This window comes from Pogona vitticeps, chromosome 9, assembly GCF_051106095.1.
Source record: "Pogona vitticeps strain Pit_001003342236 chromosome 9, PviZW2.1, whole genome shotgun sequence".
Taxonomy (NCBI): domain Eukaryota; kingdom Metazoa; phylum Chordata; class Lepidosauria; order Squamata; family Agamidae; genus Pogona; species Pogona vitticeps.
Window position 1 is genome coordinate 2767501 of NC_135791.1, and position 13451 is coordinate 2780951.

General features: G+C 45.3%; 1 protein-coding gene across 2 annotated transcripts in view; it reads right to left on the reverse strand.

The window, feature by feature from the left end:
* Positions 1-13451, reverse strand: part of KCNQ4 (potassium voltage-gated channel subfamily Q member 4) — a 74747-nt gene that overhangs the window by 26236 nt on the left and 35060 nt on the right. For both annotated transcript variants that reach the window (XM_072979544.2, XM_078380063.1), the window contains exon 2: positions 4404-4494. In XM_072979544.2, the coding sequence (XP_072835645.2) occupies positions 4404-4494 (91 nt within the window). The remainder of the gene's footprint in view (positions 1-4403; positions 4495-13451) is intronic.

The window sequence follows — 13451 nt, forward strand, 5'->3', positions numbered from 1 at the left end:
TTCCAGCTCTGCCGTTCTAACATCTAAGATTCAAGCAACATCATAAAAGCACAGAATCACTGAGTGCGAAGGGGCCTCGAATCCAACCCCCCTGCTCAAGGCAGGAATCCAAATCAAAGCAGATCTGACAGATGGGTGTCCAGTTTTCTCTTGAAGGCCTCCAGTGTTGGAGCGATCACCACCTCCCGAGGTCATGGGTTCTGTTGTCATACTGCTCTAACAGTGAAGACATTTTTTTTCTGATATTCAGCCTAAATCTGGCTCCCTGTCACATGAGCCCACTGCGATGTGTCCTGCACTCCGAGATGATGGAGAACAGATCCTGCCCCTCCTCTGTAGGGCTACCTTTCAAGGATTTGAAAAAGTGCCATTCTATCTCCTCTCAGTCTTCTTTCCTCAAGGCTAAACATGTTCAGTCCTTCCAGACTGTCCTCCTAGGGCTTGGTTTCCGGTCCCCCGATCATCCTGGTTGCCCTCCCTCTGAATCAAACACTTTCTTCATACAAGGTAATTCCAAAAGCAAAATAATATATATGGCAGCTAGGGAATTCTCTCTTATGTTCTCATCCAGTCTTCCCCAATCCAGGAACTTCAGCAGGCTTTGGATTAAAGAGCCCATAATCCCACAGCCAGTATAACACCGGGTTGAGGAAAGATATTCTTGATCAGCTGTTCCTAGCAGCTGGAATTTCAAGCCATGCACAATGCAATTTTTTTTCTGTCTTTTCCTTTCCCTCTGCAGCCTCCAACACCGTGCGAGGGCCAGACCACCTCCGAAAGCCCCCACGGACGCCACGAGCTGAAACGAGGACTCGGAAAGGGCAGAGGGCAGAGGGACAGGTTTTCTAAATTTAAACGTCCTCATTGCACTGGGGGTGAGAAATTGATTCCTCTCTCAGCAAAGGCTGAGAGAGAACAAAGGATATTATCTTCAGAAGCAGGAGGAGCAAAGTGGGCTTCAGAGCGACCACAAATGTTAGCAGAGATCTTGCGAGGACTTCACGAGACTCGTGGCGTCACAGATTTGCGGCGCTAGATGGGTCTCCAAGGATCATCTACTCGAGAGCATCCCCGAGCGACGGACATCCAAACGTCTACGGAAAACTCCATGGGAGAACAGCCTCTTGTTATTATTTATTTTAAGGAAGTCCATTCCACCGTGAAAACATTTCCCCTAAAGTTTAATCGGATTACTCTTGAAATCTGAACCCAATGGCTCAGGTCTCCTTTTCCGGAGCGGCAGAAAACCGGTTCATTCTTTCTTCCGTGCCAGCAGCTATCAGATATCTGGAGGTGGCTTTCAAGATTCCTTCTGAATCTCACTTCACCCTCATTATTCAATGAGGTCAAGATTATGGGTCTCCCTTTCCCACTTTATGCACAGAACAACCTTGTAAGGTAGACTAGACTGAGAAAGTGACTGGTCTAAGGTGACCGAGGGAGTTGCATAGCTCGCTAGTGATGCCATCCTGGATTTCTCAAAGCCCAAACGCTCTAACCACTAAGTCACACCATCTTAGCTGCCCACCCCGTGTCGCTAATCTTTTCAGATGCAACCTGTATACATTCAGTTCTCAAGTGGACCATTCCTCTTGACTGTGAGCTCCTTGCCTTCATCCGTGTGGGTTTGAGGTCACGGAAGGTTCACAAACACTCACTTGTTGGAGCAGACTTGACACCCAAGGTAAAGTCTGGGCTGTAACTGCCTCCCCACCACCACCACAGGCCCACCCAAATGTCCACCTTGGTCTACAATGACCAAGAAGACATGCTCTCCAGGGCTCAGGAGGGTCCACCCAACTTTCCCAACCCATTCGCTCAGTGCTTTAAGGATCTGGCTGAGGAGCCAGAGGTTGGGAGTTCGATTGTCTCCTTGCGCCTCCTGGGAGAAGAGCCAACCTGGGTAGCCTTGGGCAAGCTGCACAGGAGTCCCAGAAGAAATGAAGGGGAAACCACTTCTGAATATTCCCTACCTAGAGAACCCTGGAAAAAATGAAAAAATGTTGTCCTAAATCAGAATTAACTTGACAGCACATGATCATTCTTATTTCCTGTAGAGGTATGAGGATCGGACCTGGAACGTTGCATATGTCGCTGAAGGCTCCTCCAATTTCTTTCCTGGCCTGATGGGACACGAAACAGACAAGACTCTTTCCGCCTTGCTTCTGGGACCATCTCAATGCCCCCCCCATCATGTCTTCTCTTGCCCCCCTCCAAGCACGAGTCACCGAGGGCTCATTTTCTCTTGCAGTCTCGGCTTTCCCCTCCTTCGCTACCTCCCCCATGCACCCCCACCTCCTTTTTGGCACAAACAAGCCCCTGTTTTGCTTACGAGAGGGAAAGTCACATGGACCTTCTTAATTTAGTCTCCATCCCCGTCGGAAGAAATACCACATCAGCGGTTTCAGACCGTTTCAGAGGAATGTTGATTTTTTTTTTCAAATATTCTTTCCCTTTGCTTTTTCTTCCAGATTTGAGGTTCTTTCTCTCCCTGTTCTGCCCTTTGCTGTTGCCTTTTGTGTAAAGATGAACTGAATGAAGAGCTTGGAAAAGTTACATTTCTGAACGACCTATCCCCCAGCTAGCAAAGCCACGAGCAATTATAGGTCCAAAGAGTACATTCTCCAGCCATTACGCAAAACACTTGCATAATGCCATCTTCCTTACATCTTTCTAACCACCTTTTCTGTAAAATGTTTAGCATAACCCCCTAATTCTTAAACCTTCTGAAGCCTCAGGAGTGAACACATTTTCTTCTTCCATTGACCCCCTGCCTCCAATACTCTCCACTCCCTCTGTGGTTTCCTTTCTGTCTATTTTTAGATTGTAAGTCCCTTGGGGCAGAGATCTGTTAAGGCTGCTCTTTGCAACACACCAGGAACACAGATGGTATTAAAAGAAATAAGGAAGTATAAAATAGACAAGCTAATCATTGGTGAGGTTCTAATGCACCTTATAGTCCAGGAATCAAAGCCATGAACGTGTCGCACCAGATGATGCTGAAGGCATCTTGAAGCACCACAGAAGGTTTGGTTGGTTGGTTGGTTGGTTGGTTGGTTGGTTGGTTGGTTGGTTGGTTGGTTGGTTGGTTGGTTGGTTGGTTGGTTGGTTGGTTGGTTGGTTGGTTGGTTGGTTGGTTGGAAGGAAGGAAGGAAGGAAGGAAGGAAGGAAGGAAGGAAGGAAGGAAGGAAGGAAGGAAGGAAGGAAGGAAGGAAGGAAGGAAGGAAGGAAGGAAGGAAGGAAGGAAGGAAGGAAGGAAGGAAGCAGAATGCACAGAGCAAGGATGGAAGCATCTCTTTGAATAAGATCTTCAGCATGCACAGAATGGGAGAGTTCAACCTTTTCCTTCACAGCACAGTCTTGACAGAAATCACACAGACCCACAAAGAACAGTTATTTTTCACTTGTAGGAAAGGAGAGCATCCACTGGTATCCATGGGGACCTTCTTTCTGGTGATGTCTTTAGTTGTTAAAGAGCAATGAAAACTGGCGACTCCAATTTCACATGGGAGAGGGTACATCCACTCCAGGTTTACTCCAAACTTTACAAGAGTGATGTAAAATGTTGGGCCTTATTCCTCCAAATAGATCCAGTATTCTAGATAGCAACTTTAAAATCTCAGGCTAAAATGCATAGCGCATTTCCTACCTCCACAAAACAAAAGCCAGCAGCCTCCCCTATAAGTAGGGGCAGGTTTTATTAGGACTGTGGTAGGAGAGGAAAGAGTTACACCAGACCTTCCGCACGTGTGACGTTCCTGGTGAGAACAGAAGGCACTGGTGAGTGCTATTTATTTTTTTTTTAAGCATGTCTGATAGAGGAGAACTTAGTGATGTGTGTAGCTTGTCCTTAAGCCTAATTACCATCTCTATGTCTTGTGGCAATGAGTTCCTGAAGCTCAATCATTGTGGATGGCGCAATGAAGGATTTCCCTCTGTCTCTCCTGCCAACCAAACCTATTGGGTTACTACAGTGGTGCCTCGCTAGACGATTGCCTCATGGGACGAAAAACCCGCAAGACAATTAGTTTTTGCAATCACTATGGCGCCTCGCAAGATGTTTTTTTCTATGACCGTGCTTTGCAAGACTTTTTTTTTAGACTGATGCTTTGCAAGACTTTTTTTTTAAGACCGATGCATAGGGAACCTCGCAAGACGATTTTTCCACAAGATGACGAACCCAAAAGGATCCCAAAGATGCCACTGCGTCTACTCATGTACACACCAGGGAGGAAGGACAGAGACCTCATGAAAGAGCAGAAGCATGTTGAGAAGATTAAGGTGGCTAAATGGAGAGGGACCAATTGGCTAGGGGGAGGGGGGCAGAGTTTCCAGGAAAAAGGAATCACAGGCATTGGATGAGAAGACAAAAGAGTGAGAGAGGTGAGGAGGGAGCTCCTTACCAGGATGAAGAGACACTGGTTGGCAAATTTTTGATGTTCTTGGATGGTTGAAAAGACAGACAGGACCAGGCAGCTGAAGACCAGGAGAAATCTGGAACAGAGAAAAGGAGGGCAAGGTGTGTTAGCAGATGCTAGGAACCCAAAATATGTCTGACTCCAGATTATTCTGCTTGAAATCTGAGCCCGTGGCCTGGAAAGCCCTCTCCACCACCCACTGCTTCTCTCCAAGAGGGAGCCTTAGGACCCTCTGACCGAGCAGGAGAGCTGGCACACCATCCCAGAGAAACCTCCTCCATCCACCAAACTTCTCTTTTTTATAAAACAGGAGGGGGGGAGGACACAGATCTTAGGCGTCACCACGGTCAAGCTGACTGGATCATTCTGGGTGTTTCTCTCCCCCCCCAAGAAAACAGATTAAACCAGAGTTTGGGAAGGGTGTCATTTTAGACTATGGCTCCCCGGAACCGGCGCCATGGGAGCGAGGGGATTGTGGGATTTGTAGTCTTCTCCACCTCCAAAATGAGAGACTTTTCTGATCCCTGTGTATTTTTATGTATGTATGTATGTATGTATGTACGTATGTATGTATGTATGTACGTACGTACGTACTTGTTTGTTTGTTTGTTTGTTTGTTTGTTTTACTTCTGGATGGCCCACCTGACCGATGGTCCCTCGGGGTGGTGTACAACGATGAAAACGAACTGTGCAATATACCACATCAGATAGACAATGAGCTAAATTTAATCGGATGGTTGCCGAGGTTAAATTCAGACTCAAAGCCAAGTATCTAACTTCAGAGAGCCTGCTGGAACAAGGACATTTTTAAAGATCTCTTGATCATCTCCGGGCGGTGGGGGGGGGGGGGAGCAGGCGAATCTCGGGCGGCAGTCCGTTCCAAAACAAATTCCTCGTTTTGTCCTTCTAAGCCTCCCTTGGCTTCAGCATCCTCAATCACTCAGCCCGAGATGCGTGGGTATGGTGGGCAACTACGCTTGGAAGGAGATGTTCTGCCATGTGGTGAGGTTTCAAACCATTTAGGATTTTATCGGTCAAAACCATCACCTTCACCCTGGTATGGCAACAAACAGGTTAGGGTTCCAAGACAAGACAAGCCCTTCCTCGGTGTCTCCAGTCAGGCCTTAGATCTTCTGGACTCTGATCTAAAATTGGTCTGGAAAGAGCTGAAAGCAAAGGAAAACCAAGGACCTCACCACCACTCTTCATTCATTCTGGAATCTTCCACGACACCCATAATGAATCCTCATAACCATTGCCATAACTATTTATGTCCATGCAGGAGCCGCACAGGCTCTTCCCTTGCGTCTTAATCACAAAATGGTTATGAGCATGGATTTCATCTCCATTTTCTGGCCACCATCCATTCGTCACTGAGCGCATAGGCATGACAACTCATGCGTCTAGCGGACCTCCGATCAAGCCGCAGACCGGATCTCTTGACGACAGATGGCAGCACAGAGCAGGCAATGAAGCTGGAGAGAAAAGTCAGAAACCCCTCACCAGAGAGGTGGTTTTGATTCCTCTCTCAATTCCTATTTCCAGAAGAATTTACCATTCGTCAAGATCTAAGTCCCAGTGGTACCCAAACTGTGATCTCCCCCTTACCTTGGCATTCCTTACCCTTTGGAGACATTTCTGGATACATATTTAAGAAATCTCTATTTTCTAAAGTACAGAGTCTTTTCAACAGCTTGTGTGAAGATACTGCTCTCTTAAAGGGGCATCAAATGGCTATTACTATCTAGTGTAAATGCACTTAAACAGCTCTGTCGTGAGCTGTTACGGTCTCAGTTAAGTCTTTGGACTCCATGATTCCTCTGTATGTCCTAGTACTGCTCACTGGTTTAGGTACAGAGGTTGGGGGTTCGATTCCCCGCCGTGCCCCTGATCCATTCGGTCCCTTTGAGCTCAGCAGTTCTAAGATGATAATGAATCATAACTTTTAACCACAACGTCAGGCAAGAATTAATTGCTTCCTTTCCTTCTAAAGTCCCTGATAGAGAAAGTGTACACGCTGGACAGCTGAACTGTTTATTCAGCATAAATCCTTCTCATAACTTAAAGCAGTTGCAAAGTGGCCTTTTAAGCCGCAAGAACTCAGCTCTTTTCATCAGCTGTTTGAATCCCAAATGGTTCAATTTGCCTTTATCTAAGACCACCATTTATCTTTTTTTTTCCCCATTACTTTTATTGTTTGGTGAACTTGTGCACAGCCATAATAAACACTAAGATAGTGATCATAGTGGGGACTTTTGGTGGGTGGGGAGTGTTGGGGGATTTTTTAGTGGGTGGGGAGTGTTTGGGGAATTTTATGTGTGTGCATGTGTCTGGTCTCTGGGTGTCTGTGAATTTCGTTGTATGGGTATACTGTGTATATACTTACAAGGACAATAAATAAATAAATAGAATCACAGAGTTGGAAGGGTCCTCTAAGGCAGTGGTCCCCAACCTTGGGCCTCCAGATGTTGTTGGACTTCAACTCCCAGAAATCCTGGCCAGCAGAGGTGGTGGTGAAGGCTTCTGGGAGTTGTAGTCCAAGAATATCTGGAGGCCCAAGGTTGGGGACCACTGCTCTAAGGCCATCGAGTCTGACCCCTTTGGTCCAGGCAGGAATCCAAATCAAAACAGATCTGACAGATGGGTGGTCCAGTTTTCATTCGATGGACCACCTGAGGTCATTGCTTCCATTGTCATACTGCTTTAACAATTAGGAAGTTTTTCCTGATATTCAGCCTAAGTCTGGCTTGCTGTAGCTTGAGCCCATGATGACGTGTCCTGCACTCTGGGATGATTGAGAACAGTTCCTGCCCCATCTTTGAATTACTATCAACTATTTGAAGACTGCTCTACTGTCTCCCCTCAGTGTCTTTTCTCAAAGCTAAACATGCCCAGTTCTTTCAGCCTTTCCTCCTAGGTCTTAGTTTGCAATCCCCTGCTCCTCCTGGTTGTCCTCCTCTAAACTTGCTCCATTTGGTTACCATCTTTCTTCAAGTGTGGTGTCCAGAACTGGACACAATAGATGAGACCTAACTACTGCTCCCAACTTCTGGTTCACAGCCAGACACCTGATCCACTGGGGGGGGGGGGACCAGAGATAGTCATATGGTCTTTTATACAGTCCCAATGTAGAAGAGGTCATACCTCCACTTAGACCATTTTTATTCTTATTTTTAGTGGTCTACACCACTGAGCTGTCCAGAAGGTGTCTCCTCCTGTGCAAAGTTTCTAATAAGCTTCACATCTTTCTTTGGCAGAAAGTGTTCAATCTAATCATGCATTACAGAGAGCACCAATTTTGACTTTTTAAAAAAACACATTAGCGATGCAATCTTTGCAGATCTCTCTGTGTGAGTAATGATACTTGCAAAGGAAGCGTGTGTTTATCCTTGATAGCCAATCACAAAACAAATCAGGGTAAATCTGCAGATTACGCATGGCGTCAAAAAAAGTGCTGTCGCAAGCCTCCTTTGGCACTTCAAGAATGTTGTCGTTTAAGGATATGTTACTTGTAAATTATAGTTTGACTCCCACATAAACTGGAAGTTGCTGGATTCCATGATAGTATGCTTTCTGAGATACTACGCCAGCCACAGCTTTTGGCTTTAACTAGAGAGGATGTGGGTGGTGCTATGGGTTAAACCGCAGATGCCTCTGGGCTGCAAGGTTGGAAGACCAGCAGTCGTAAAATCGAATCCCTGCAACAGAGTAAGCTCCTGTCGCTTGTCCCAGCTCCTGCCAACCTAGCCATTTGAAAGCATGCAAATGCGAGTAGATAAATAGGGACCACCTCGGTGGGAAGGTCATGGCGTTCCGTGTCTAGTCACACTGGCCACGTGACCATGGAAACTGTCTACGGACAAATGACGGCTCTACGGCTTGGAGACGGGGATGAGCACTGCACCCTAGAGCCAGACACGACTGGACTAAAGGTCAAGGGGAACCTTTGCCTTTACCTTAGAGGGGTGCACAGGGATGTTTTTGGACTACAACTCCCAAAATGCCCTGGGCAGCTATGCTTGGAGTTGTAGTCTGAAACCACAATTCTGCACCCCTCTAGTCTTAGTTCACTTTTGTTTAGCTAGTCATGGACAACAGGATTTCATTTTCCATCTATCTCAGAGGCTAAATTCCCGATTCTGGAAATGTTACTTCCTTGGACTACAACTCCCAGAATCCCCAAGCTGGGCCACGGTTACACACAAAAAATAGCAGTGCCATTTCCGACTTGTACCCAAAAAAAATCTTACAACAAACCACACAGATTTTTATACGCTTTTTTCCCTCTTCTGAACCGGAGCCAAAGAAAATGCTGACCTCAGAAAAGCAGAAAGAGAGACAGAGAGGAAGAGATGATAATAGTCGGAGGGCTCTGCCCGGCGATCAGAGGCGTGCCAGAATTGTAAATATTTAATCACCCCAGAGGGAGGGGGGAAAAAACCCAAACTTGGTAGCCATTCCTCGGGGACTGATAAAAGAAGCACTTCTAGAGCTGAGCATGGCGCCTGGCGTTCCTCTACCAGTATGGCCAGAATACTACTGGGTTGGAGAGAACAAGATGTCTCTTTTTTGAGGTCTTTGGTCCTCCATCCCACATTCTCCTAGATATGCTAGCTTTCTACATGCAAGGCTTCAGTGATGGGGAAGACTTCAAACATGCATCTCCTCTTTCTCCTTTCGGGGAGTGGTCCACCCAAAGTTGTGCATGAGATGATCTTATGAACGGGTCCTTCGGAAGTGGAGTTTGCACAGTTTGGGAAAGAAAGATGCTATTAAAAATCCCGTTAGACAGACAGACAGACAGACAGACAGACAGACAGACAGACAGACAGAGAGAGAGAGAGAGAGAGAGAGAGAGATTAGATAGATAGATAGATAGATAGATAGATAGATAGATAGATAGATAGATAGATAGATAGATAGATAGATAGATAGATAGATAGATAGATAGATAGATAGATAGATAGATAGATAGATAGATAGATAGATAGATAGATAGATAGATAGATAGATAGATAGATAGATAGATAGATAGATAGATAGATAGATAGATAGATAGATAGATAGATAGATAGATAGATAGGGGATTCTGGAAGCTCCCTTCCTTGGGTTAGGCAACTGAAGCTAAAAACCAAAAGGCACACATATACACACACACTAAAAAAAGGATATCATCATCATCATCATCGTTTTAGAACTTCAGAGCTAGAAGGGGAACCCTACGAATCATCCAGTCAGGGAGTCGCAGTGGGGGGGGATCGAACTCTGGCTCCACAACCAGAGCCCTCAACCCTTGAGCTAGTCAACAGTTCTTGAAATTCACACCACCCTGAGTCTCAGGCGGGGGAGCACTGGAAATCCAAAACCTGCCGGATCTTGATAGTGCCGATTCTGCTGGTTTTGTTTCTAAAAACTGAATGACAGGAAAGAGAGGAGGAGGAGACAAACCCACTTCTCAGCCAAACACATCGGTGTCTTCCTATCATTATTATTATTATTTTCCAAGGAAAGAGTCACTTCTTTGGGAGACAGAAAAGTGCCAGTCTTTCGAGAAACCAGACCCCACGTTGTTTCAAGCTTTATAAACTAATACTAAAACATTCAACTGTACCCATTAGAACATTTGGAACCAGGGATAGTCTTCCAGTTTTGGTATTATGGGCTAGTGGTAACTGGCTCCACTCCGACACCAGCATTCTGCACCAGTTGTGCATCTTATGGAACAGACTTAAGGGCTGCCCCATGTAAAGAGAATTGCAGCAGTCCAGTCAAAGTCAGAAATGCCTAGACCACTCGATCCATTTATCAAGTGTAAATACTATACATAAAACAAAATAACTCCATAGTGTGGCTTGGGTGTGCCTAAATCACATATACCTGTTTCTTACACTAACACCCTCGTTCTGCTCAGAGTCTGAAACCAGACAGCTATAAATAACTGCTAGCTGGTGAACAATGGCTTTTCTCAATATCAAAGGCATAACTGTATTACTTTATGATTGGAGCTAAACAAGGGATAGTGTCACTTCACTAGGAAGTGGCATTGTGACTTTTTAGTTTCTTTTATAGCTTCTGGATACAATTGCACCAAACAGTGGCAAAAGAACATCACAATGACAGAAGGGAAGAATACAGCTGTGCTTGTACTGCCCCATTTAAAAAAAAACCACACACCCCCCCCCAAATAGTTAGAAATTACTATGGTTGTAATCACACGGACCACGAGAATTTGTAAATTTTTATTCATACGACAGGTGGATAGGATCGATTTATTTGTCCAACTGATCCATTTTGCTTAACCTTGCCATCATGGGCTTTTCAAAATGTTCCAATCTCTAAATCGCGTCTGTTCACATCAGTCTGGCATTTACGAACATTGCTGTCGATTTACTTTGCACCCACTTCTGTTTTCAGCACTGCACGGCCACTGTGCTTGTTCCCTTTTTATTTTAAGTGCTAAGCGATGTATCGGTATTCTCTCCTCAAGAGTTTACCACTGCATCACTTTGTGACATTCATCCCCACTCGTCCCTCACCTTGTCAATGTTGAGAAACACCCCACCTAGTCTCCTTTGAGAAACAAAGCACCCTAAAAGTGAAGGAGTGACAAGGGAAGCCTTGCGCTGTGCAACATCATCTGATACGACCTTCTAAAGTTTTTCACATGAATTTAGATGCAGAAGACCAGCAATCGTAAGATCGAATCCACGCAACAGAGTGAGTTCCCCTCGCTTGTCCCAGCTCCTGCCAACCTAGCTGTTTGAAAGCATGCAAATGCGTGTAGATAAATAGGTACCACCTCGGTGGAAAGGTCACGGCGTTCTGTGTCTAGTCACGCTGGCCATGTGACCACGGAAACTGTCTTCAGACAAACGCTGGCTCTATGGCTTGGAGACGGGGATGAGCACCGCCCCCTAGAGTCGGACACGACTGGACTAAATGTCAAGAGGAACCTTTACCTTTACCTTTAGCGATATACCATTGAGGTATTTTTAACAAAAAAAGGATAAAACAACTTTAGAACAGCATGCTCCTGAAACAGAATGGAAAATGAGCCAATTTCGTTGAGAGGGCAGGCGCAGATTACAAAACCTGTTCAAAGTTCAAGAAATGAGTCAAAAGAAAACACAGTTGCGTGAATGCACCCAAGATTGATGTATCATGTGACTATACATAAATATATATCAGTATAGATAAAGTAGGGAATTGAAACAATTCAAATGGCCTGTGTGATCAGGCCCTTAATTAGTTTTGAAAAACAGGAAAGTAATTGCTCAAATCATGTTGCACAGTTGTACAAATGTTGTAACTTTTAGCAGGGAATTGCCACAAATTTTAAAATTGATGTAGACATCATCTGTTGCTTGCTGACTCATGCAACTCAGTACACAAGAGACAGCGCCTAGAGCATTTTGCTGGTAAAAGTTACGCCTTTTATACAATTCAGCAACAGGATTTTGCCAACTGAATTTTTACCCAAGTGCAACAGGAATTGGTGTAAATCTCACTGTCAAATTGTCGCCAGTGAAGAACTTTGCATAGCTTATTTTCTGTTACCTTTGCTAACTTAACTTGGAACAATCCGCACAGATTTGCACCGCTATGCTTCAATAAGCTTCTAGCCAAAGAACTACTTAGTAGAAAAACCAACCAAACCAGCAAAGTGATCACAGAGGGGACATTAAAACGCTAACGGTAATGAATTAACTTCAGACATTTTCTAAGCTTTATTTCGGCTCATGATAATAAAACATGGTGCAAAGCAAATTTGCAAATTACTAATTAAAGCTGGAGAAATCTCCGTGGTCAGATGCTAGACTGTTTTGCACACAAAAGCAGCTACAACCTTCAAAACTTAACTGGGCTGCTTAAGAGTGTTCAGTTCAGCTATTTCAACACTCTCTCTCTCCCTCTCTTTCTCTCACTGGCTCTTGCTTCACCCAGACGTCCTTAAAACAAGGCAGGATGAAAAGAGCCTTTGGCACAATTAGCAAACAGAAAGAATAAAAGGGAGAGCAGAGATTGCTGAAGACAAACGAATAGGATAGGAACAAAACTATTTCTCTCCCCCCCCCCCCTTGATCCAGCAATTCTAAATATGGAACATGGAAGGAGTGGGATGCAAGCTTGCATAACAGCGATGCAAAGGGCCATCCATCTCCCCAGGGGGTGTGTGTGTGTCTGGCCTGCAGGAGCTGGTGGCTACGGCACACGAATGTCCGTAGCACGTTGGCCGCACAACGTGCAAAAGGTAGAAGGAGTGGGAGGTCAGAGTTTAAGAAGAGGTGGTTTTCTGGACTAAGAAGAGCTTTTCCAGACAGTGTTGCTACTGAGGTCTAAGCATCCGTAGCTGTGCAAAGCATCACACTGTGCAAAGCAGAACACAGGTGGATCAATCCCTTTTCATGCCACCTAGGAGGTCGGCTTAAAAAGCCTGGACAAAAGTTTATAAACTTATTCAGGGTGAATGAGATGGCTCCCCTCTCTCATTTCTCCCATGGGGGAGAAAATCAGAAATTCAGATGGTTCAATAAAATGGGTTAATTTTCCATTAGGAGAATGGGAAGCCGGAAGCTAGAGCATTCATCCATGCCAGTTGATACAATGGACACCACTGTGTGTCACAATAAACCATTGTTTCCAATAACCAATTAAGGTTTAAGCCACGGATTGCACCACAGTTGAACAAACAACCCAGAGCTGCCCTTTCCTATTTTAGATTCCTGGAGGGTTGATCTGGGACTCGTGCAGGACGTTCATTTCCAACATTTTGAGGTGGCCAGGAGGCAGGGAGATCCAGGAAGGAAGGAAGGAAGGAGCTGAGGATGGGTGAGTGGGTGGGTGGAAGGAAGAGAGGTCCCTGCTGCTAAGCCCTGCTGTTTGGAGGACCCTCCGCCTCCCTGGATAAACCCCTTCCCCGGGTACAGCCGAGAGACCAAGCTCCAAAACTGCTTCCCCAACAAAAAAGGGAGACCCATCAAGGCGAATCAATCAGCTTGCTAAAGATAGCCAAAGACAGGCCGGGAGGAGAGG